Source organism: Vanessa cardui, chromosome 11, assembly GCF_905220365.1.
Source record: "Vanessa cardui chromosome 11, ilVanCard2.1, whole genome shotgun sequence".
NCBI classification, from domain to species: domain Eukaryota; kingdom Metazoa; phylum Arthropoda; class Insecta; order Lepidoptera; family Nymphalidae; genus Vanessa; species Vanessa cardui.
Window position 1 is genome coordinate 6874893 of NC_061133.1, and position 24711 is coordinate 6899603.

At 34.4% G+C, this 24711-nt stretch overlaps 2 protein-coding genes and 1 long non-coding RNA gene across 7 annotated transcripts; all 3 read left to right on the forward strand.

Annotated features, from left to right (window-relative positions):
• Positions 1-506: 506 nt before the first annotated feature.
• Positions 507-2203, forward strand: LOC124533592. 2 transcript variants are annotated; one of them, XR_006966701.1, is made up of 4 exons: positions 507-784; positions 1097-1693; positions 1798-1890; positions 1992-2203. It is a non-coding gene; the product is annotated as an uncharacterized LOC124533592 (long non-coding RNA). The 2 variants fall into 2 exon arrangements; XR_006966700.1 differs by having other exon boundaries at positions 507-1693.
• A 73-nt stretch (positions 2204-2276) lies between these two features.
• Positions 2277-5269, forward strand: LOC124533643 (piggyBac transposable element-derived protein 4-like). Of its 4 annotated transcripts, XM_047109049.1 has the most exons (6): positions 2277-2417; positions 2493-2561; positions 2645-2713; positions 2934-2969; positions 3207-3278; positions 3356-5269. In XM_047109049.1, exon 6 carries the CDS (start codon positions 3385-3387, stop codon positions 5257-5259), a length of 1875 nt encoding a protein of 624 aa, XP_046965005.1. In that variant the 5' UTR covers positions 2277-2417; positions 2493-2561; positions 2645-2713; positions 2934-2969; positions 3207-3278; positions 3356-3384; the 3' UTR covers positions 5260-5269. The 4 variants fall into 4 exon arrangements, with proteins under 4 accessions (XP_046965005.1, XP_046965008.1, XP_046965007.1 ...); XM_047109052.1 differs by lacking the exon at positions 2645-2713 and having other exon boundaries at positions 2714-2969; XM_047109051.1 differs by lacking the exon at positions 2645-2713.
• A 958-nt stretch (positions 5270-6227) lies between these two features.
• On the forward strand, positions 6228-22438 carry LOC124533741 (kinesin heavy chain). Its single transcript, XM_047109196.1, has 19 exons — positions 6228-6556; positions 7257-7428; positions 7556-7699; positions 7786-7929; positions 8002-8126; positions 8200-8453; positions 8532-8640; positions 8721-8855; positions 10588-10760; positions 12568-12757; positions 13661-13951; positions 14203-14364; positions 14938-15104; positions 15804-15905; positions 18249-18366; positions 18510-18737; positions 18888-19002; positions 19408-19527; positions 20071-22438. The coding sequence occupies exons 1-19, from the start codon at positions 6410-6412 to the stop codon at positions 20079-20081; spliced, it is 2907 nt and encodes a 968-aa protein (XP_046965152.1). The 5' UTR covers positions 6228-6409; the 3' UTR covers positions 20082-22438.
• Positions 22439-24711: the final 2273 nt, after the last annotated feature.

Here is a 24711-nt window from a genome sequence, read left to right on the forward strand (position 1 = left end):
GATTTTTTAATAGTAGATAAGTTTCTGTTATCGCCAAAATTACGTAGCTTAATTTCTTCGACTCAGAAAGAAGTGACTTACCCATAAGAGATGTACTAGCACTTCCTTTAATATTATAGCGGTGTAATACTTTAACTTATTAATTTAAAATAGGTAGACATACTGGCCAATGTACCACTGGCAAGTTACCGATAAATCATTTAAACAACCAATGCGCTACCAATCATGGAAATAGTTACGTTTCGTTTTGCCTTGTGCCTGAAATTATAAATACTTTTACGATTGTTATTTTCTGGTTTAACAGGTAGTACGGGACGTACCCTACAATACATACGTGGTACATGGTATAAGCGGCTATATGTTGAACATTTAGTAATATTATTAAAAGTGTCTATAGTTTAAAGAAAAATTAAACAAATATATAAAGTCTGTTCTAATTAAAATATTTCTTTGAATTTAAGTAACATTAGATAAAACTTCATGAAATTGATTATGATTTATTATCCACTCAAACGTCCGGGCGACTATAGTCGCCCAAAAATTTTTCCGGTTGAACGTTAGGGCGACTATGGCAGCCCAACAGACTTGTTAATTTTTAAGTCGTTTTTCTTTATGTTATCGTTGAAATAGCTTATTTTTTTCGACACTATACGTATCTATGATAAAAAACGTGTACTGTTTCATTCATCAGAAGTCTGTGGCTACTCAGAAATTTAAAAAAAAAAATGTCAAATATCACTCTTGTGTTTTGGTGAAGTGGTTTGGTTGTGCTAGTGTTTATAATGTAAGTATTTCTGTTTTTACTATTTTAATGTATGATTATCGTATATCGAATTTATTGTTGAGATTCATACTCAACGAATATTGTCAAATATCCTATGAATAAAGTCTGTTGCGACGATAAATTGACATGGAAACAAAATATGTTTTGTTGTTCGCTAGATTTAAGCCATATTTTTCTGTTGATTCTAAAAAATATTGATTAATAATTACTTGTAGACAGTAAACAATTCATAATTACTGCTTAAACACCCTCTCAAGGTTAAAATGTAACAAAAGAAGTGAGTATTTTAAGTTTTATTGTCCTGTTCCGCAGATTTTAATGGCGGGCGACTACGGCCGCCCGTAACGTTTACGTATTTTGTCAAAATAAGGGTTTGTACAAACGGCAAACGGTACTGTGCGGGATATGGGTTTTCCACGTTGGCTTTTGCTTTTATTTGGTTTTGCGTTTTTAAAATTTGGTGTGGACCTTTTAATTAGCTTTTTTTATTAAAAACTTTTATTTGACTTTATTGTTTGTTCGGGTTATATCTTGCAACTAAATTTTAAAGCACTTATCCTCATCCTATTGAGTTTAAATTTTGCATACACGCTTATTATGAATGACAATCCATGATTAGTTCTGTGACGAGAAGAATATATAAATAAAAAAATATGCAGTATCATTTTTGTTGCTTTGTGTATGTGTGTGTGTTGGAGTTGGAGTTTTGGAAAATATGTCTAACAAAAAATCTTAAAATTTATTTGCTGCTTTGTATTCTGTTTTAACGTGAATGTGAATATTTTTATTTTTAAGAAATCTAACATTGAATTATACAAATTTTAGGTCTGAGAATATAAATGTTTGTGGTGGCCAAGGCAGTAGCAGCCAAGGCCGTGGGGGACGTGGTGATGTGCTGATTGATCAACTGTAAGTGAACGTTTTTTTAGTAAAAGGGTCCCATATGTGACAACTTTTTATTTTGCAACTATTAAAGCGTAAAGTAGTAGTAACAGTTTATAATTATTTTTTAGATCTATTAGTAACAATGCGGCAAGAGGGGCGCGTCGACGTGGACGTGGGCATGCGCGAGGACAAGGCCGTGGGAGAGGACGAGGTGGACAGGCGTGCGTATCTTTTTCTATGATAGCAATCGAAAAAGTCTGCAGGAAGACATATTTATACAGACATATATTTTACAGCTTTTTTAAAAATTACTTTTTTTCAGTGCTATTCAAGAAGACCCGTTACACCAAATCCGGGCGGAGAGGCAACTCACCCAACGCTGCATTAACGCGCTCCCGGCAGAGGCGAAGCGAAAATTTTTAACCCGCAAACGGGAAGCTGAACTGGAGCGCATGCTCCTACCGGATGCACCACCACGCAAACGAGCAACAAAGAATGAATATATATATACACACACACACACACACATATATATATATATATATATATATATATATATATATATATATATATATATATATATATATATATATATATATATATATATGTGTGTGTGTGTTTGTGTGTAATATCGCTATATATTAAAACTATCAGTTTGTCTTTTCAGTAACATATTACAATACATAATTATTTTACAGAAAGGCATCTCCAGAACGAATACCCTGCGTCTTCAAAGACCTACCAGGACGTAAGATCATTACCTCATTGTCATTAGTAATTTGCCTTGTTTAAAGTTCGCTACATGTAAATTTGTTTGTTTCAGAACACTCGTACACTCGTCCAGGTGAACCCGCAGCAGTTCCATCCACATCACGTGGCCCTCAATTTGTAGGTAAGGTCATGACTTGATCGTGTTGTGGTTATTAGTGATTTGCCATGTATAAAGTGCGCTATATCTAAATTTGTTTGTTTCAGAACACTCGTACACTCGTCCAGGTGAACCCGCAGAAGTTCCATCCACATCACGTGGCCCTCAATTTGTAGGTAAGATCATGACTTGATCGTGTTGTGGTTATTAGAGATTTGCCATGAATAAAGTGGTGGTGGTGGTCAAGTAAAGCTATTAATTTAAGAAAACTGAACAGAACCAGCAGTGGTTGCATTTAAGTCAGGCGTATCTCATTCTGTCGTTAAGAAGGTTCTTTCTTATGCCGCACTACTTTGCCTAGTTTAAAATACGTTACATCTAAAGTTATTTTTACAGAACGGTGTCCCTCTGATGCAGCTCTTATTATACCCGGTATGTTTTTTCTGTCTATTTGAATCATGGTAAGAATAATTTTGCGTGAAAAATATGTTTGTTTCAGTCAACAAAGCTGGAAGAAAGAGACTGGACCTAACAGCAAATGTCAAAAAGCAAATATTTTTCAGAATCTGATTCTGACTGCTAATTAACTAACTTTTACCAATCAAAAGTCAGAATCAGATTCTGATCAATTCTTATTGTTTTTAGTTCAATTAAATTTCTTTTGTACAGAAATCGGTGCAGAAGTTGTCGTTGCCGCGGCATCCACTTCCAGCCCTTGTAGTTCTGGTCCCCCGGCAATTTGTTAGTATTAATAGCCGGTGTTTATTCATACTAGTATCAGTAAGGGTGATGGGTTTTATATACAAAGTTTATTTCAGGTGTCAATGATCACAGTTATGCAACTGACATGGATGAGTGGTTGCGACTGCTTGACTTCTATGACAGTGACAATGATGACAACCTAAATATTGATGACTTGGACAGTGATATCCTCCCGATTAGATTGGAGCGTAACACTGCGGCTGAACCCGCATGCGTTAATGACTTAACTGCTTTTCAGACCAAAGTTTTACAGGCGGAAGATGACGCTAATGATCGAGCTGTACGTGACATTATGCCCGATGACAGTTACACTTTTAACTGGAGTAAAGACAGACAGACTTTCCACGGTCAGCGTGAGATATTTACTGGAACGTCAGGACCAACTTTTGACGTTAATGTCCAGACTCGACCGACTGACATTTTCGACAAGATGTTCGACGTCGACTTTATCGATGTTATTTGCACAGAGACCAATCGGTACGCAGAGCAGAAGATAGCTTTGCTGCGAGAGCAGAATCAGCTATCCACTCACTCTCGGTTCAACCGGTGGTCTCCTACCGACAGAAACGAAATGATCACATTTTTAACAATACAAATCCTACAGGGCCTCTTTCCTTTACCGGAAGAAGAGGCATATTTTAGATTTAACGGGTTTGGAACATTCCAATATTTTTCAAAAATAATGTCTTATAACAGATTTCTATTGTTAAAAACAATGATTCACTTTGCCGACACGCAGACATTACAGGACAAGACTAAACTATGTAAGATACGACCCATACTAGATTATTTTAACAAAAAGTTTTCGACTCTGTATATGCCTTCGCAAGTGATAGCCATTGACGAATCACTCCTCAAATGGCACGGCAGGCTGAGTTTCGCCCAAAAGATAAAGTCCAAGGCCGCAAAAGTGGGTGTGAAAACATATGAGCTGTGTGATTCGGCTAGTGGCTATCTCTGGGCGTTTTTTGTGTACACAGGCAAAGACACAGAAGTGACTGCTGACAATACAGACGGACAGGTGGACCAACCAGACGACGAACAGCCGATTGACAGACCTGATAATGACGAGACGAATAACAGTCTATCGACGAGTTTTTACAATGACCGACCTACAACGGCTACTGCCAAGATTGTATACGACTTGATCGAGCCCCTGCTTCACCGTGGACATACATTAGTAATGGACAATTTTTATAATAGTCCTTTACTATTGAGATGTCTTAAAAATCAAAAGACAGACTGTTTTGGAACACTGAGACTCAATCGTGAATTCCTTCCTGACGCAGTGAGACACCTAAAAAAGACAGAATTGCGACAAGGTGAAGTAGTGGCCACGTACTGTTCTGATTTGTCCGTTTTGGTATGGCGAGATGCTAACATTGTGAGCTTGATCTCAACATATCATAACCTTCAAATTGAGACTACAGACAAATACAACAGACTGACTTATAAACCAAGCATAGTACTCGACTACAACAAGACCATGGGAGGAATAGACAGGAAAGATCAATTTCTGTCTGCTCAGCCCGTGGAACGTGTGAGGAACAGAGTTTGGTACAAAAAACTCTTCCGTAGACTGTACAATGTTGCAATTTTCAATTGCTTTGTGATATTTTCCAGTGTTCACCGGAAAATATCACATCGTAAGTTTCGGACTGTACTTGCGGAAGACTTACTGAAAAGACATCGACAAATAGATTTGACAAGTGAATCACGACATTTGAATGTCAGATCAAATACGACTGGACAAGTAGTGACGACTGTGAACCGACCTACCGTACGACATAAAACACAGGCCAGACCCATAGTTGACAGCAACCACTTTCCGGTTAGAACAGGATCAAAAAATACATGTTGCTGGATGTGTCCAAAAAAAACCAGGACTATTTGGAAGTGCGAAGAATGCGACGTCAATCTTTGCATCGAGGGTTGTTTTAAGGCCTATCATAAACCGTAGGAAGAACAGGGTGAGTGCTTGAAGAAGAGAGAATTTCAATGAAATTAGACACATGCAGGTTTCCTCACGATGTATATGTATATAACAACTTTTATATATTAAGTATAATTAAATAATAAAACCTAATTAAAATTTACCTTTTATTTTACATAATATGATTTACATTTTTTATATATTAATATTAAATAAAATAATAGCATCTAATATTTGTCTTTTATTTCAAATATGACCATTTGCGCTAAAACTAGTGTGTACGAAACCTTAAAAGGTCGGCCATCTTGACGACATTTCGCTGTCGAGTGTTATCGCGATGCGAGTCGTGATAATTGTGGAGAGAGTGTTTTTGTTTTGGTTTATTTTAAGATTTACGGTATGTTAAGTATTGACTTTTAGGTACCAAATGAAAGCTTATATAATCTATTTTCACGATAAATAGATAAAATTACTATAAACTATAAAGTAAAGTACTAAAACTTGGTATAAAATAAAAGTTAACTAAAATTTTACCTATTTTTCTACATTTTTATTTTATTTTTTGTACTTTAAGTTAATATTTGTCTTTTAATATTAACAAATATCAATTCTCCATAGATTCAGCTATGTGTAGGTATTTTTTACTTTGCTATAGCTTTAGTAATTAGTCAGATATCATGCTTTAAAGTTGATAAGGGAACATACGCTCAGCGCTGCGAAATTACGATCGCGCGGGCGGACGTTTGACCGGAAAACAGCTGTCAAACTCGGACGTTCAAGTGGTTATAACCTTTGAGATTTTTAAAGTAGGTAATAGTATCTTAAAATAAATATAAATTACTACCTGAAGAACAATTTTTCGTAAAAATTAAAAATTAAATTTGTGTTACAAATTATATTTAATGAACGCACTTAAAGTGAAATATCTGGTTAGTTGGTAGCAAATCGATTTTTTGTGCTTTTGTTGGCAGCGTGGTGAATTTTCAACCAATAGGATACCAATTTCAGGCCTTTCTTCTTTACAGAATATGGCCGACATTTTGATACCGCTGTCATGAAGATTTCCCAGTGACAAATTCTAACTTTGTAGTTCTTCATGCACGGTTTTTGTTCCAATAACGTTTTATTTTTTTAATTCTATAGACGGTGTTTAGTGTAAGCTATTATTTTTACAAATATGGCAGCTGATCGTGAAATAGCTGCTGAAGACAGCATTAGAGTCGTATGCCGATTTCGGCCACTCAATGACTCTGAAGAAAAAGCTGGTTCCAAATTCATCGTGAAATTCCCTTCAGGACCTGATGATAATTGCATTTCCATAGGGGTAAGTGTGAACTTTGTCAATATACCCACATTGAACTTCTCTATCATCGCCCTAATTTAGACCATGATGACTAATACATTACGATTGCTGTTCACCTGCTACGAAATGGCCTTTCTTTTCTATTCCGCTTGGTTGATTATGATTGCAATCATTAAAATTTGAAGAATTTCTATGCATTTTAACCAAATAAGACTTCTAATTTTTGCTTTGTCGAAAATCAATACAAATACTTTCTCGACCTTGACCTGGGAATTCCTAGGATAATTTGTGTATTTATATTTTTATTATTGTTTACAATGATTTCTCGATGATAATAAAATATTATTTTCAAAAATTAATTAATATTTTAATATGTTTATAATTTCTTAATTAAAAAAAAATTGGAAATATGAATAAATTAGCTGCAATAAATCAGAGCATGATGATGGATTATTTCTTAATTAAAATCATAAAATAGTGATTTTTTTATAAAACATTGTTCACATTTACAATTATTTTTATGTTTATCAGCCATTATTAAAAGAAAAGACTGAATGTGATATAAAATTTTGAACTACTTACATATTGCAAATGGTAGGTTATTCAAAACATTAGTAAGAGAGGTTTACACATTTTCAAGTGCTTTGTGTCAATTTTTATATTTAATACATATTGATTATTTTTATGTCATGACATTTAATGAAAAATAATATTCTTTTAGGGTAAAGTATATTTGTTTGACAAAGTATTTAAACCCAATGCAACCCAAGAGAAGGTTTACAATGAAGCAGCCAAAAGTATTGTGTCAGATGTACTTGCTGGTTACAACGGTACCATATTTGCATATGGTCAGACAAGTTCTGGTAAAACACATACCATGGAAGGTGTCATAGGTGTGTATCGTAAATAAATTACATTGCATAACATATTTTAATGATCATTACAAAATTACCTTATATTGCATGTAAAACAGATGAAGTTTTATTATGCAGTTTTTTTATAACATACATTGAATTGCAGGGGATCCAGGAAAACAGGGTATTATTCCACGAATAGTCAATGATATTTTCAACCACATCTACGCAATGGAAGAGAATCTTGAATTTCATATTAAAGTTTCTTATTTTGAAATTTATATGGACAAAATTCGAGATCTCCTGGATGGTAAATATATAAATGAAACAAACATCGAATTCAGTTGTTTGCTTAAAAGCATATTACAATTAATAAATAAATATTTTTTTAAACAGTATCAAAGGTGAACCTTAGTGTACATGAAGACAAAAACAGAGTTCCATTTGTAAAAGGTGCTACGGAAAGGTTTGTGTCAAGTCCGGAAGAAGTTTTTGAAGTCATAGAAGAGGGAAAGTCAAATAGGCATATTGCAGTAACAAGTATGTTATTACCTAATCATACCTTCATTTTTAAAATGAATGAATAGTTTCACTCAAAATTTTCTCTTACAGACATGAATGAACACTCATCTAGATCTCATTCAGTCTTCCTCATTAATGTTAAACAAGAAAACTTAGAAAACCAAAAGAAATTATCCGGGAAGTTGTATCTTGTTGATTTGGCGGGGTCTGAAAAGGTGATAAAACACTTTAAGTCTGTTTTTAAATATATTGAATCTTTAAATCTAAAATTTTAAGTATAATTTTTAGGTATCTAAAACTGGTGCTGAAGGTACTGTGCTCGATGAAGCTAAAAATATTAACAAGTCATTGTCTGCTCTGGGTAATGTAATTTCCGCTTTAGCGGATGGCAACAAATCTCACATCCCATACAGAGACTCGAAACTCACTCGTATTCTTCAAGAATCACTCGGTGGTAATGCTAGAACAACTATTGTTATATGTTGTTCTCCTGCATCGTTCAATGAGAGTGAAACAAAAAGTACACTTGACTTTGGTAAAAGGTAAATACTTTTTAAATTGTTGCAATGAAGGTATGTAAATATAATAAATTTGTTTCTTATCACTTTATAATTTCACAGGGCTAAGACTGTTAAAAATGTTGTATGTGTCAATGAGGAACTCACAGCTGAAGAATGGAAACGTCGCTATGAGAGAGAAAAAGAGAAGGTGGCGAGGTTGAAAGGAAAGGTAATATTCGTCAGGTTTTCCTACAAGATGTATTTGTGCTTAAAGGATTCACTGAGCATATTTTTTTATATATTGCAAAGGTTGAGAAGTTGGAAGCAGAGGTCAACCGTTGGCGATCGGGTGAGACTGTACGTCCAGAGGAACAAGTCAACTTGGTGGAAATTGAAGCTGTCACTCCAGTTACATCGTTCATAGAAGAGAAACCACCGGTGGCTGTAAGTAGCACACACTTTATTTTAATTTTAGTGATTTCACTATTATAAATGAAAACAAAAATTAAATAAATTCAATTTATATTCCTATTTCAATTTGACCAAAGTATATTAAAGATAAGTGAAACAAATTGCTTTCTTCCTTTCTTTTTGATAAATGTATGTAATTTCAAACAGGATTCTTGTGTTTTAACTTGGTATGTAAGGCCTCGTTTATAATGGCGTCTGTTTATAACATAGAGCGATGACACACGCGTCGAACTGAGACGTAGGTGGAAATGCCTGCTACTGCATTAAGCTATTATTCGTTAGAAGCGTCCTCAGCGTCATTTTATTACTCATCAGTCAACATGAAATCGCATTAAATTCGCAAACGTTTGAAAGACACTAAATCATTCTTAGAAAACTATAAGAGCGGCTCTTTATTTGGAAATGTTCGCCTTTAATTAAAACAATTAAAAAAATGTATAATTGAAATTAATTGCATTGTAATTAATTAAGAAATTTTAGTAGCTCATGAATTGATTTAAAATTTGATATTTAATATTATTATTATTAATATTTTATAAAAAAAAGAAGTTTGAAAACTTCATAAAATATTGGTCAATACAACAGACCTGTCTAAATACAAAACTATCTTTAGAATTTAAGATAAATAGGTCACAATTTAAAGTTAATTAAACAGACTATAGTGTTTCCTTAAAGACTTATAAATACGATGTGTAGATTTGGTGCAAAACCCATCAGATCATAACCCATAGGAGGTGTCGTATGACTTGGGATATTTTCCTTTAGATCTTCATTCAATCGAATCAAAAAGTAAATTTTATTCAAAGCATATAAACGATCTTGGCGTTTACCAATACTCAAGCAAAAGCCTATCCCAACCGGGTTGGTCAGTAAGGTTGTCAATAGCTTGCAAATGTTTCATATTTTATACTCATGCAGAATGTACATTGCGCTGACCCCATCTAATGGGAAAGCGATTGATAGTGATAATTAACTTATAACATTATGTTTATATTATCACGTTGTACTTTGGACTAGTCAGTCGGATCAACTTTGAAGCTACTAAATATATCTTACACAACTAACTCAAAAGTACACCAAATAATACGGGCCTGAAATCACAGGAAGTTATAAGCGACATTGATTATTATAATAATTATAACATTTAGGACATACGTATCAAAAGATCTTATCGTAAATCGATTTTGAACATTTCGCGAATTTCGCGAATAACATTTCTTTTGAATTTTGATTGTATTTATTTATTTTCTCAGAGCTTTGCCGTTATCATTATACTATTAGAGCTAGGGTATCATTTTCAATAATGAAAATACTTTAAAATGTTGATGTAACGCTTTATCAAAAAAGAATAGAAATTTCAGTAAGATGTTTGTTTGATATTTATGTAAAAAACTAGATGAAAAAATGGAAATGGATACTCTAAATTATAAGTGAACTGAAGCGAAGCAAAATCTAATCGGAGATATTATATAATGTAAACATTTATAATACGGCGTTAAAAATATATATAAAATTAATGTTATTTTGTTTTACCGCCGGAAAAGAGGTAATTCTTGCTTTTATCGCCACTTCTTCTCGGTAAAATCCAAGCCGATGGTAACTTTAAATTTAATCTTGTAAAGTCTAACCTACTTTGTTTAAATTATAATTTGATAAATATCTTCGGGTAAATATTTGGGTTAATGGTGCGATTGTTTTTATGAAGCCTGTACCGGTAGCCGTATCGAGTGCCGTTGAGGATGCGGCTATGCAGGGCAAGTTGGAGGCGTTGTACCAACAGTTGGACGACAAGGACGAGGAGATCAACCAACACTCTCAGCTCGTTGAGAAGCTCAAGGAACAGATGATGGAACAGGAGGAACTCATCGCGTGCACGAGGTATTGTATTTGATGTGATTCCAGCGTATTAATCTAATTTACTTATGATATTATGAAGAGGCTAGTTGCCTCAGTGGGCGGTACACTTGTAATTTAAATTTGAATTTGAACAAGCTCTAATGATTTTTCATGTGTTATTTTGTGTGTATAATTCATGTGTTGTTATGTGTAAATTAATTTATGACCAGTTGATTTTCGTAGTAAAAAAACAGACCTTAAGAGAAAACGTGCCCATCCGTAGGTCCTTTAGAGACTGTTACTTATGCTTTTCATTACTCATTACTACGAAGTATGTTTGCATGTTCAACCGATAAGAAATATTACCTATTACTGTCGCATGTCTGAACAAATGTTCGTATTAATTAAATGTTAGTAGATTACTTCCTATAATGTTCGTTTCATAAATCGTGTGTTACATACACAATTTATAAAATGAAAAAAAAAAATAACTCTTAATCTATTACTGATTACATAACAAATGTGAGTTATGTTCGAATCGCCTTTTTGACTTCACGCTCTGATAATTATAAACATTTCAAGACATTCTATGTAATGAATAACCAGTATTTTAGGTTATATTTTTGGGGTTCCGTTGTCTTACAAGAATCCCATTAAATTTAGCCTTATCTGTGTTAAGTTATTGATGGAATCATTAATCAATCTTCATTTCGTTAATTTGTGATTATTTTCATTCATTTATATGTGTAAAACGTATTTTTAAATATATCACGCGAAGATAATTATCATAAAATGACCACAAAATACTTTCATGTGTTACGCAATAATGACCCGTCCGAAAGTTTAAGTGAAGCCTCGTTATTTTTTTTTACTCTTTGATAATAAATACCATTGATAATGATGATTGTGCAAATTATTTTTTTTATACAATCAAGATTATTTTTTCCTTGATATTGAGTTTTTGTACATGCGCAATGCCGCTCATTGAAATTGGAACAGAATTTATAATGAGATTGTAACTGGTATTATTCCATTGTGTTTAATTCCAATGATTGAGATCCTAATATTATATTCGTACGATGTAAATACACTCGGTCTGTTAAGGTTGTATTTCATCGCTACACGAAACGCTCATTTTTCGTTAGTCTGAATGTTCTTATTTCGTTCATAGCACATTTAATATGCCATTTCAGCGTTGTGGATACTGTTTTCCTTGTTATATTAAAATAATATGACTTTCGTTAATATTGGTAAATTTAAAGGGGGGTGAAACTGCTGACTTTCGTTAATATTGGTAAATTTAAAGGGGGGTGAAACTGCGATGTATTGCTATACTAATTTAATACATTAACCTCCAAAATACTCTATAATAATTATCATCTGGGATAAGTTTTATATACATATGTGTCCCGTATATTATTAGGTATTACAAAAAAAGGCTTCGCATTTTTTTGATACAGAAGATACACTGTTAAATTTTTTGACTCACTATTATTGTATATCCCGTACTTTTGGTAATTCATGGTTACTGTCGTGAATGTTTGATTTGTTACTGATTTACTAATTAGTATAATATGGTAACTGAACTCGTCAGGAAGAATGAGGGAAAGGAAAAAGAGATAGCTAAAATAGGTATTATTAAATTTCTTTACCGATCCTGACATGCTTAAATGTGAAGTTAATTTACATTAACATTTTCACGATCTACACGTCTATCAATTTACATGCATCTATTTAAAAAGATAATTATTTTGCTTAATTACAACCGACAATTAAGACTGGTGTGTTTTTTTATTTATTTTGTTGTTATGCTAAATAATTGCAAATATTAAATTTTATATTTTTACAGACGAGATTACGAGGCCCTCCAAGGCGACATGAACCGCATCCAACAGGAAAACGAAGCCGCTAAGGAGGAAGTTAAAGAGGTGCTGCAGGCTCTGGAAGAGCTCGCAGTCAACTACGATCAGAAGTCCCAGGAGGTTGACAGCAAGAGTCGGGAGTGTGACCAACTGTCGGAAGAATTACAGACTAAGCAGGTATGTTGTATATTTATTTACTTATATAATGTTTATATACCGAAGGATAATAGGGCAACAATAGAAATTATTCGTGTTTCGTTAACCATGAAAAATAAAAAAAAGAAGTAAAACATATTTCACATTTTCCTCTCTTTAAATTAAATTGAATAAGATAAAAATACCGAAGGAAATAAAAAAATAATCGCTATATTTTTGCCTTTAATCAAGTCAACGTAAGAAAACTCCAACGTAAATCCCTGAAACTTAACTAAAATACATAATAAATCAAAAACGCGGTACAATGTTAGACATGCAAATACGTATACGCGGTTGCGGTGTGACGTGTAAAAACGAGTATCATTATTATCGGCTATTTATCAATCAATCGATATTTATCGTCGATTGTGAAAATATATTTTTGGATAGTGCTATTATTGGTTTGTAAATGCAATAAATTATTTTAATACATTAATTATCTGCTTTGAAGATGAAATTGCCTCGAAAACAAACGTCATTATATATTTAATATCTGATATCATTATGACTATACATTATATTCGGGTGTATTTAATATAATTATCATAATAAGATGTATATTACCGATTTTTTTTTCACAATTTCCGGATAGTCCGTCCGGCTATTTTTTCTATTTGTGCACAAATATTTTATTACAATATAATTGTATATTATATACAATTATTTTTTTACGATACTATAAAAATAATTTTATATATTTAGAGCAATAATTGGTTTTTGTTGATTTTTACCAATCAATCAATGAGTTAAATCTGAATGTCAGAAAATTCTTAATCCTGATGTAAAACATTATGTTTGTGGTCACCCTCATATCAGTTGCAACCCTAAATATAGGCGAAGACTTGCTTTGTATGCCTTTCGTATCAATATGACGATTTTCCGCAGAGTGCACTGACGACCGCAACTGCAGAGTTGCAGCAGCTTCGTGATCTTTCCGCGCACCAACGTAAACGTATCGCAGAACTTCTCACCAACCTCCTCCGAGATTTGGCCGAAATCGGCGCCGCTGTGGGCGGGTCCGAGTTGGACTTCAAGTTGAATGTGGACACCGTCGGTAAACTCGAGGAAGAATTCACCGTAGCCCGACTTCACATCAGCAAAATGAAGAGCGAGGTTAAGAACATCGTGCAGCGCTGCCATTCACTCGAATCCGCTAACATTGATGCTAATCAGAAGGTAAGTCAGTCAATCGTTAGAGTAATCATGTGAAATGAGAGATTTGAGTTTTGTTTAGAATTACAAAAGATTTATTTATGTAAATTCAATTATCTCTTTTTAGGTCTCAATTTTCTATTTTATAGATTTCTTTTCTTTAAGTTTTCCGTCAAATATCAGTTTCGTCATAAGTTACAGTGTAACTTTTGTGCCCCTTTTTAACGACTTGGTGTGGGTTTTATTTTATTAAATGTAAATTAATGACACGATAGATCGAGGAGTACGAGCGGTCGCTGGGCGAGTGCCGGCTGCTCATCTCGCAGCACGAGGCGCGCTGCGCGTCGCTGGCCGAGTCCATGCGCGAGGCCGAGAACAAGAAGCGCCAGCTCGAGGAGGCGGCCGACGCGCTGCGCGAGGAGTGCGCGCGCCTGCAGGTGCGGAACCATCGCTACTTACTCACTAACGATTACACTCGAGTTCAACGACCATTAATAGTTTTGCGTTAGTAAACGAAATAAATTTCGCACTTTAAATTAACGCAACGCAATATATCGACGGATAATTAATTAATTTCGTTATTTTAAATATAGATTAGGGAATGATTTGAAATTAATCAAATACTTATTAAATATAATGTATGTATTCTCTTGGTGGTAGGGCTTTGTGCAAGCCCGTCTGGGTAGGTACCACCCACTCATCAGTTATTCTACCGCCAAATAACAGTACTCAGTATTGTTGTGTTCCGGTTTGAAGGGTGAGTGAGCCAGTGTAACTACAGGCACAAGGGACATAACATCTTAGTTCCCAAGGTTGGTGGCACATTGACGATGTAAGGAATAGTTAATATTTCTTACAGCGTCATTGTCTATGGGTTATGGTGACCACTTACCATCACGTGGCCCATATGCTCGTCTGCCAATCTATACCATAAAATAAAAAAAATAAAAATGTAATGTGTCCTTGTGTGTGTGTGTGTGTCTGGCTAACTAAGACGTGTTGCGTGGCAGGCCGCGGAGCGCGTGCAGCAGGCGGCGGCGGAGCAGCGCGCCGACTCGCAGGTGCGCGCGGCGCTGGAGGCGCAGCTGGAGCAGCTGCGCGCCTCGCACGCCTCGCAGCTGGCCACGCTGCGCGACGAGCTGGCCGCGCAGCAGCGCCAGCACCAGCTGCTGAAGGAGTTAGTACCGGCGCTATTCGTGTTGGGATCGTTTATTAGAAAACGAACTCACGGAGAGATCGTCGAATTAAATACTTTTTGAAATTCGAATACAGGCAGTCCTCGACTTACGTCGTTTCGACTTGCGTCGTTTCAAGTTACGTCCAACAATGTTTTGACACTATTCCTCAATCGTACGTGAATTGTTTCGATTTCCGACATAGGAGAGATAGAGATTCACTTGTAGCTAGGTCAAAGTGTCATAGCAAGAAGAAATAAACGAAGCAATCTAATATGTCTCGACTTACGTCGTTTCAAGTTATGTCCAACAATGTTTTGACACTATTCCTCAATCGTACGTGAATTGTTTCGATTTCCGGCATAGGAGAGATAGAGATTCACTTGTAGCTAGGTCAAAGTGTCATAGCAAGAGGAAAGAAACGAAGCAATCTAATATGTCTCGACTTACGTCGTTTCAAGTTATGTCCAACAATGTTTTGACACTATTCCTCAATCGTACGTGAATTGTTTCGATTTCCGGCATAGGAGAGATAGAGATTCACTTGTAGCTAGGTCAAAGTGTCATAGCAAGAGGAAAGAAACGAAGCAATCTAATATGTCTCGACTTACGTCGTTTCGATTTACGTCGCATATTACGAGAACCTAACATGCCGTAAGTACGAGGACTGACTGTATTTAATTTTATCTCTTTTTTCACAGCACATACCAGGAACTGACCCTCGCGCGACAGCAGTTGCAGGACGACTACGAGAAGTTGAAACGCGAGGAGACCGACAAGTCCGCCAAGCTCAAGGAGCTCATGTTAGTGTCGCGCTCACCGCGCCGTAACCTTGATAAATACGAGAAGGAGGTGGCCAACAAGCAGATATTGTATAGAGACGATGAATTCAGGGATTTTATCATATCCCCAAAAAAAGAAAGACTAGGATTCTCGTACGGCGCGAGCCTAGCCGTTGAGAAAGCGTCGGTCGGCGAGGAAAAGTCGCTCTCGGCAATCCCCAAGTCCTCCCGCCACTCCTGCAACATCCACCCCCTCCAACTGCATCTTCTTATTTCAGTCACCATGATCCTCCTCACTCATCGTTATCCTCAGATTGTTGTTTTGGTTTGAGCCTGTCAGCTTGTTTCTGTGATATCATCATGGGTCTCCACACAACTAGTAGTATTTGTTTATGGTGCCTTTAACGGTTGTATTTGTTATATGTTTCCACAGTTAATCGGAGACCCGTGGTTAAGTTCCAATCCATTACGCTTTCTTTTTCAATACGACTGTCTTGTATGAATACACGTGGCAATAATACAAAATAGTTCTAGGGATAAAAGTTCATATAAGACAGGTGTATGCGAAATAACATATTAGAAAATTATTTGATGAGATTCAAAATTTATATTTTTTATGCATTTTTAATGCTTCGCTTCGAAGTATGTCGTGACTTTCTAGTCAATAATTTGTTTAACAATCGTATTAAGTTTACGAAATGAATTGCTTGTTTGTGTAGTTATCAACTAATAGCATGTGTATATGTGTTCTATACCCGTGAGTTAAGGCATGACTACTTAAATTTAGGAAACAATTTTTCTCAATATTTAGTACTTTAGGTGTTTGTCGTTACATTAGGCAATTGTAGAGTCGTTTTTGTCGTTGTTGTTGTGAATCGGTACCTGTTACTAGATAATTCAACTTTTCGGTGTATTTAAAGACGTTGAATATATTTTAACTTGATTCGATATCACTGCCTCTTTATGTTAAAACTCGTTGAATTCGTTCAATTGAGAAAATTTGCAATGATCGGTTCAGAAACGCACTAAATTTATTTTTAAATGAAATGTTAATGAATTTTACATCGCCGATATGTTGCTCGGAAGATTAGCACAAAATTAACATTACAAAATACGATTAATTTAAATTAAAGCAAAAATCAAGATACAACTCCACTGATTTAATGCAATGTACATATTTATGTAAATAGAGTTGAATGTTTGTATAGAGAGTCGGTGCATACATATTTTTCTTAATATATTTTTGTATAACATGTGACGACCATACGGTAAATATATCTCCTTGATTAAAGAAATTTTAAACGAAACCACGTAGAATGTACTATTTACAAAAAAAATGTTCAAATATTTTAAATATAATTAATTTGGATTGAAAGTAGGGTTAGTGTAAATTTAGTAGTTAACACAATACATTCATTCATTACATGAACGAAAGCATTTATTCACAGTATTATTGAGCGAATCATTCCAATGTAGGCATTTTTTATTTATTTTCCGTTCAACCAATCATATCAAGTATAAAGTAACCGTAGAGCATGACACTTCATTCATCTATTCCTTTAATGGTCCACGCCTCTTTATTATTATTGCATTTATCTTTACCCTAGTATCCATATCACTTCCTTAGTCAATGTACGCACTCTAAAATGCCGAAGAGTGATTGTCGCCTCAACCTAACCGGTTGTGAACTTGTGCAAATAGATACAATTTCTCTGAATAATATTTTTTTAATTTCTATTTGCACATAGGTCGTACGGTGTCATGGGTTTTTTGAATCTAGAAAGCATTCTGTTATACTATTTCCGTTTGCTTTTTTTATTTCTAGATTAGAACTACCTATGACACGAGAAGACGAAATGGTTAACTATTTTGTGATACAATAATGTTAATTGATAATATTCTAGACAATGTAAGTACAAGTATATGTAGTGGTCTTGTAATGGCTCGCTTTTTATATTTTTTTTAGTTGTCATTTTTTCCGCACGTATCCCATTCATATTCATTCTGCCGGGAGTTGGCATTTTCAATATTTGGCCTTTAAGCATCACGCGACATAATATGGATGGGTGCGTGCAGGAAGATATAGCTCAGTCGCATTTTCAGGTAAATTATCTTACATTCAATTGTTTTGAGTAGCAAAATTTCATAAATTTATGCAATTTAAATTCATTTTACAATATACATATTTTACTTTTATATTACCCCCACAACTTATATTTCACTGACTCCCTGTTCTGTACTACATATGTCTTCTTTATTGTTAATATATTACAGTGCTTGATATTACTTTATAGTAAAAATCTTCATCTGTTTTCATTTCCATGACATGTACTCTGTAACATCATGTATTGTATTATCAAACAGCCAAAGCGTGGAACGACGCGAGCAGGCCCGCGCCGACCTCAAAGGACTGGAAGATACCGTGGCTAAGGAGTTGCAGACTCTGCACAACTTAAGAAAATTATTCGTTCAGGATCTACAGGCAAGTGTTGCACAGCTTGTACATTTTTTACACACATTTATATGCGATTAAATGCGCACCAAGAACTACGTAGAATATTTTTTGAATTTTTAAGATAGTAATATTTTGTTGTAACAGAATATATAAAACAATATCTGCTACAGGCCAGGATAAAGAAATCCACCAACTCCGAAGAAGGTGCAGAGGAAGAGGGTGGTTCTCTTGCGCAAAAACAGAAGATCTCGTTCCTGGAGAACAACCTCGAGCAGCTGACGAAGGTGCACAAGCAGCTCGTTCGCGACAACGCCGACTTGCGCTGCGAGCTGCCCAAGCTCGAGAAGCGCCTGCGCGCCACCATGGAGCGCGTCAAGGCGCTCGAGACCGCACTCAAGGTACGCATTACGTTGTGACTTATCGCTTTACTTCATTCATTCGTTGTTATTTATAACTTATCTTGTTAAAGTTTATCGAGAAGCTCACACTGAATTTGGTATTTTTTTTTTTTTTTTGGTAAGTGAAATTATGTTAATTTCTAATTGTAGGAGGCCAAGGAAGGAGCGATGCGTGATCGCAAGAGATATCAGTTCGAGGTCGACAGAATCAAGGAAGCAGTACGCGCCAAAAACCTTGCCCGAAGAGGCGTGCAGGCACAAATCGGTAAGATACATTCATCATCATCATCAACAGCCTGTAAATTCCCACTGCTGGGCTAAAGGCCTCCTCTCCCTTTGAGGAGAAGGTTTGGAACATATTCCACCACGCTGTTCCAATGCGGGTTGGTGGAATACACATGTGGCACAATTTCTATGAATTTGTCACATGCAGGTTTCCTCACGATGTTTTCCTTCACCGCTGAGCCCGAGATGAATTATATAGAAAAATTAAGCACATGAATCAGCGGTGCTTGCCTGGGTTTGAACCCGCGATCATCGGTTAAGATGCACGAGTTCTAACCACTGCGCCATCTCGACTCAAGATACATTATAACAGAAGAGGTGAAAGAAGTCTTGTCGTAGTTATAGTAAGTCTGTGTCCGTACTAACTGTGTTGTCGCGCCCGCAGCGAAACCGATCCGTGCGGGCGGCGGCCACCTGGTGGGCGGCGGCGCCGTGGGCGTGGTGCGGCCCGCCAACGCGCCCGCGCAGGACATCAAGCGGAAATCCATCATCGTCGGCGCGCGCGGTATGCCAACTCACTTATACATAATCAATAATACACAATAATGGCATATTTTGATTTAAACTTCATTTCAATTCCATTGATGCCTTGTTAGCTTGTTATTATGTTGTCTCTGATCTTGTTTCGATATTTTTTCCTCAAACTAAAGATCAAAGTACTATTTACTAATTTAAATTATTATTTTAATTGTTTATGAATGTGTATATAATTTAAATTATTATTTTAATTGTTTATGAATGTGTATATAATTATAATTATTTTTAATAATATTGTTAGGTGGACGTGCAAATTAGCCATCTAAATGCATATTTGGCGATACAATAAATTGAAATCGATATTTAACATTTAATTTTCATCAGTCATTATCGAGTGAAGTTAAAATATTACTTTACTACCATACATTTTATGCACTAATAAAATCAATTTAAAGTATTTTTCAAGTTGATGTAGTAATCATAAATAATTGTTAATTGTTATTAATAGATGTCAACTTTTTAAAGACGTCCAATGTTCGTATCGGTCGATAATGTTATTTTTCTTTTTCAGATGAGAGTTGAAGAGATAGCCGTTATTTCATAGAGAATCTAAATAAAACTTCATAGATATACCTAGAATAAGACGGCAAAAATCATTCTTGGAAAATATATCCATAATATAATTCTACTTATATGTTTATGAAAAGCCTAATATAAGCTACAACAAAATAATAAAAAAATAAAGTAGTTCTCTTAGGCTTAACGTTTCGAGCTGTCTAATCTTAAAGTCAATAAGTGCACATGTATTTAAAAAAGATTATAGCTTCTAGCGATCGTCGTTCTGTGTCTATACCGTTTCGCTTTGTTAATGAAAAGCGTTGAAATTGACCGTGTAATGTATAGGCACAGGTTTTAAACATTTTACTGATTAGCCATTAGATATGTCCACGAAAAGAAGTATTATTTTGAAACGGATATTGAGCTTGATCTTAAATGTCGCTTTCCAAGTTAAATCAGATTAAAATATTTTTATGAAATGACAAGTATTAAGTTTAGTTTCATTATAAATGCTACTCGCATTTCGTTCTAAATTTGATATCCTTGTAGACATTGCTGGGGTGAAATGGCATTTTGTATAAAGAAAAAACTATATAAAATCTTCAGTACAAAAACGACCGAGCCAGTTACCAGAGTACATTTGCAACACCAGGAGTGCAGCCATTTCCACCCCATTGGATACCAGGACTTACTAGATGCAATACGATGCAGTACGTTTAAGATTATGCTGTGAGTTATTAGCAAACTTGCATATGCTGCCGCACAAATAAAAAAATAAAAATGAAATAAAAATATCACGTTTAACCTCATGGTTGTTGCATTGCGTGTGGTAGCAAATGCATAAAGGAGTGCGTCTTCAATGTGTAGTTTAGTATAAGCTTCTTTTAATATATATTTTTATATATTGTGATAAGAGTTGTTATGCCGACATGCGAGCATTTAATAAGTTAACGAAACGATGAGCTTTTGTTTGTGGAAGAGGTCATTTGTATGATAACAAGGGCAGTCACGAAAATGTAATTAAAATTCAAAATTTCTGTAAAGTTTTAGTCCGACAGCATTGGTCTTCCGAGCGTGTGTACCTAGGCGACTTGCTGCAAAGAGCAAGTTCTAAGCTTCTAGGTACTGTCTGCGCCAGATGGATTCGCGATTTTAGTGGGTGGTTTTTATATTCTATAGCAGAGAATATGAAAATCTCTTTCAACTAATAAACATATTTCCTGGTATTCTAAAAGTTAACACAAAACCAATGCGAAATTATAAATACAGTTTACTATAACACAAAGAGTTCTTCACACGTTACTGTAGGTTATCATTCAATCACCTGTAGCACTGTACTGCGTTATTTTCACATTAGCTTTTGAGCTGTGATGTTTTAGGGAAGATCCGAATCGCGCTTGCACGATGGTATTTGTAGTCATTTATAGATTTAGTTGAAGGCTTGTTCTTGAGTAGTACACGTCCATTATATTCACACTTAACTATTTTGTCGACTATTGACAGATCCCTTTAAAACTTGACCTGGATATGCATTCTGTTTTTGGTTGAAAGTTCTCTATTTGCTTTTAAGATGCATTAGCTTCTTAGTAGATCTGCAACTTATTTAAGTACTTATAAAATAATTACGTTAGAATGCAATCAATAACGGGCTGTTTTGCATTCGAAATGTACTGAACCAGGCCTGTGCTGCGTCCTACGAGGAGTTATGGAACTATGGTCGACACATGTTTCAGAAAACCAAAGATAAATCACAACTTATAGATTTATTATTCGAGATTATTTTATTACCAACTGAAATTTATTATAAGCTCCGTTTAATAAAATGGTTCCAAAGCTCCTTAACGTGTTGCAATACATTTATATCATTTAGGTGTAAAGTTCTAGTAAATTATTCATACTTAAGTTAGGTACATGATTTTTACTATTTTTATTTATTGTATTACATAAACCTAAATTATCGAGTTTTTTTTTTTCACTTTTGAAGTGTAATACGCTTTTACATACCTCTATTTACAATATTTTATAATCATGATCAAATACATATTTTTTCATTCGAAATTGGGGGACGCCTACAAAGTTGCATTCCACAGGGAAGGCAGTTTGTATCTTTGTTTATTGATAAGTTACTTCCTTTGTTGTATGTAGATAAAATGAGGCTATCCTCGGTTTCACGCGCCTGTTGCATAGATAGCTCAAAGTGGAGGTCGGGAGGCGCGCTCCGCTCGGGCGAAACCCAAACCGACAGGCTTGCCTTTGCACCAAGTGATTTAGTTTGTATTGACATCTTTTGTACGATGTATTTAATATATGGAAAATTCTCAAAACGAGTGTCTTCTTGATTTTTATTTATTATAAAATAAAATTATGAATTTAATTTGCTACAGAGTTTTTTATTTACAACTTTAATTTAATCCCTTCTTATTATAATATTTGTTATGATCAACATTACTTCGCAATATAAACAATCTTCACGATTGGAGCAGCCAGTTTGGAGCGCATTCCGACATGTTGCGTCAATGCGGGCTGATTAAGTCGTTTGTTAAATTAGCCTAAACGGAACTGTACAACCAGCGGCCTGTTTAGTGGTGGAACGAGTATTATTATAATTATAAACTTATTGTCTTGGTTTAACTACTGATTGCACTATATTAATTATTGTAACAAAGTCCTCATAAAGTCGAACATAACCTGGTATACTATCAAAAAACAATTCAATTACATTAGTTGAGTGACATTTATTTAAACAGTCATTTTTACTGTTTTTACTAATTGTAATAATTCTAATACATATCTTGAATGAAAATAATTCAGCTCGCTGGCTGAACGGCCAAAGAGGAGGCTGTTAAGCGAATGGCTAACTAAGCTAGTTTCCCGCGAAATATACATGTATTATAGTTTCCTCCGACACAAGCAACACTCTTGAAGATATTTCATTCGCTCTTGCATTACCTCAGTTAGTGGTATTCTGACCTTTACACCATTTTAGATCTATGTTCCTTACTATTTAATTTGAACTCAAAAATTATATGTACTTTCAAAATAAATATAAACATAAGTCCTTTTTAAGTATACATATCTGCGTTAGAATAAAATTACTGATTATAGACTAATGTAAAAATAGGGATAACATTCATAAAAGACAATCATATTTATTTTTCTTTATTTGAAAAAAATAATAGATAGTCTGTGTTTTAGAATAACATTATTTACTAAATTAATGTATTATGTATATAAAACTACCTATTTATAATAGCTAGACGATTCTGTAATATTAGGAAAATAAAGCTTATTTTTAGGCTACGTGTGATATGATAATGCTCGATGGTATATGAAACTAAACAAAATAATCAGTGCAATCCATAATAAAATACTACAATCTTATTGTAAGAATACAAAGCATTATATAAACATTTTTATATCTAACGAAGCATGCTGGGAAAATTAGTTACGTGTAATAACTTGATTAATCATTACTACCGTCGTGTTTTTGGTATTTGACATGCAATGGATGCTACGGATTACATTATATACAAAAGAATTTAGTCAAAGACACATTTTATTTAAATATTATTTATCTTTTTGTAAAATTATATAATTCAAATACATAATTTTTATTCTATAATCAAAATATACATCTCAACATAACATCTATAAGATATAATATATCAAGATCTTTTTAATTTTTTAAAACAATAACTTCGTGCACGGTCTACAAAATGCTTATTGTTTTAAATTAAACTAATGCTTAATCTCTTAGTTGTTTGTTTTAAGTTGAAATTTAGAACATTCAGAATAATAACAATAAGAATTATTTGATGTTTTTGGCTAGTAACATTGGGAAGTAGAACTTAATCATACTTTTGTCAAGTGGTTGGGTTAGTTCAACCCATTTTAGGTAGATGCCACCCACTGGTCACGCATTCTGCCATCAAGCAACAATACTTAGTACTGTTGGGGTTGGAGTCACAGGTGACAAAACTTTTTAGTTCCCAAGACCGGTGGCGCATTGGTGATATAATGAATCGTTTTCTTAGGGCACTATAGGTCTATTGTCTTATATCAGATAAAAATAAAAATTCTACAAAAAACTTATTTACAGATTAAATTTCTATGAAAATACTAGACAATAGGCATTTTGTACAGGTTCTACTATTTAGTAAAACAAACGCTAAAAATTTCAATCCAAATAAATAATAATAACTATTAAAAAGAGACTCCTTTACAAACTGACGAAAAAAAAAATCAAATACATCGATATCTTAAATATTATGATGACTTCTCTTTGTTTAGTTACGAATAAATAGAAATAATTTACAATTTTAATAATAAATATACTTAATTTATATTTATTTTATGATATTACTTTTTAATAATTTTGGAATGAATGAACCTTTCAGTAAAAATTAATACTTTTCTATATAAACATCTCATATATAAGAAAGGTATACGTAAGAAAAAAGCCCAAAAGCTTTGATAAGATGAGGAGTACTTGTGGTCACTGCTTTATCGTGAGACCTTAAACACTACATAGAACTCTACCGTTGCTAAAAAAAAAAACAAAAATCCCAATGATGACGAAGACGTGTTGATAAAGGAGTGAATAAGGCAATCCCTATGGCAAATCAAATCAAGTGTATTTTATTCAAATAAACTT

What these genes read in the sequence shown, in the direction of transcription:
- LOC124533643 (XM_047109049.1), top strand. Translation starts at nt 3,385, where the DNA reads ATGGATGAGTGGTTGCGACTGCTTGACTTCTATGACAGTGACAATGAT.
- LOC124533741 (XM_047109196.1), top strand. Translation starts at nt 6,410, where the DNA reads ATGGCAGCTGATCGTGAAATAGCTGCTGAAGACAGCATTAGAGTCGTA. An exon ending in AATTCGAGATCTCCTGGATG is followed by an intron (nt 7,700 to 7,785) that starts GTAAATATATAA and finishes TTTTTTAAACAG; the next exon opens with TATCAAAGGTGAACCTTAGT. An exon ending in AAGAATTACAGACTAAGCAG is followed by an intron (nt 12,758 to 13,660) that starts GTATGTTGTATA and finishes GATTTTCCGCAG; the next exon opens with AGTGCACTGACGACCGCAAC.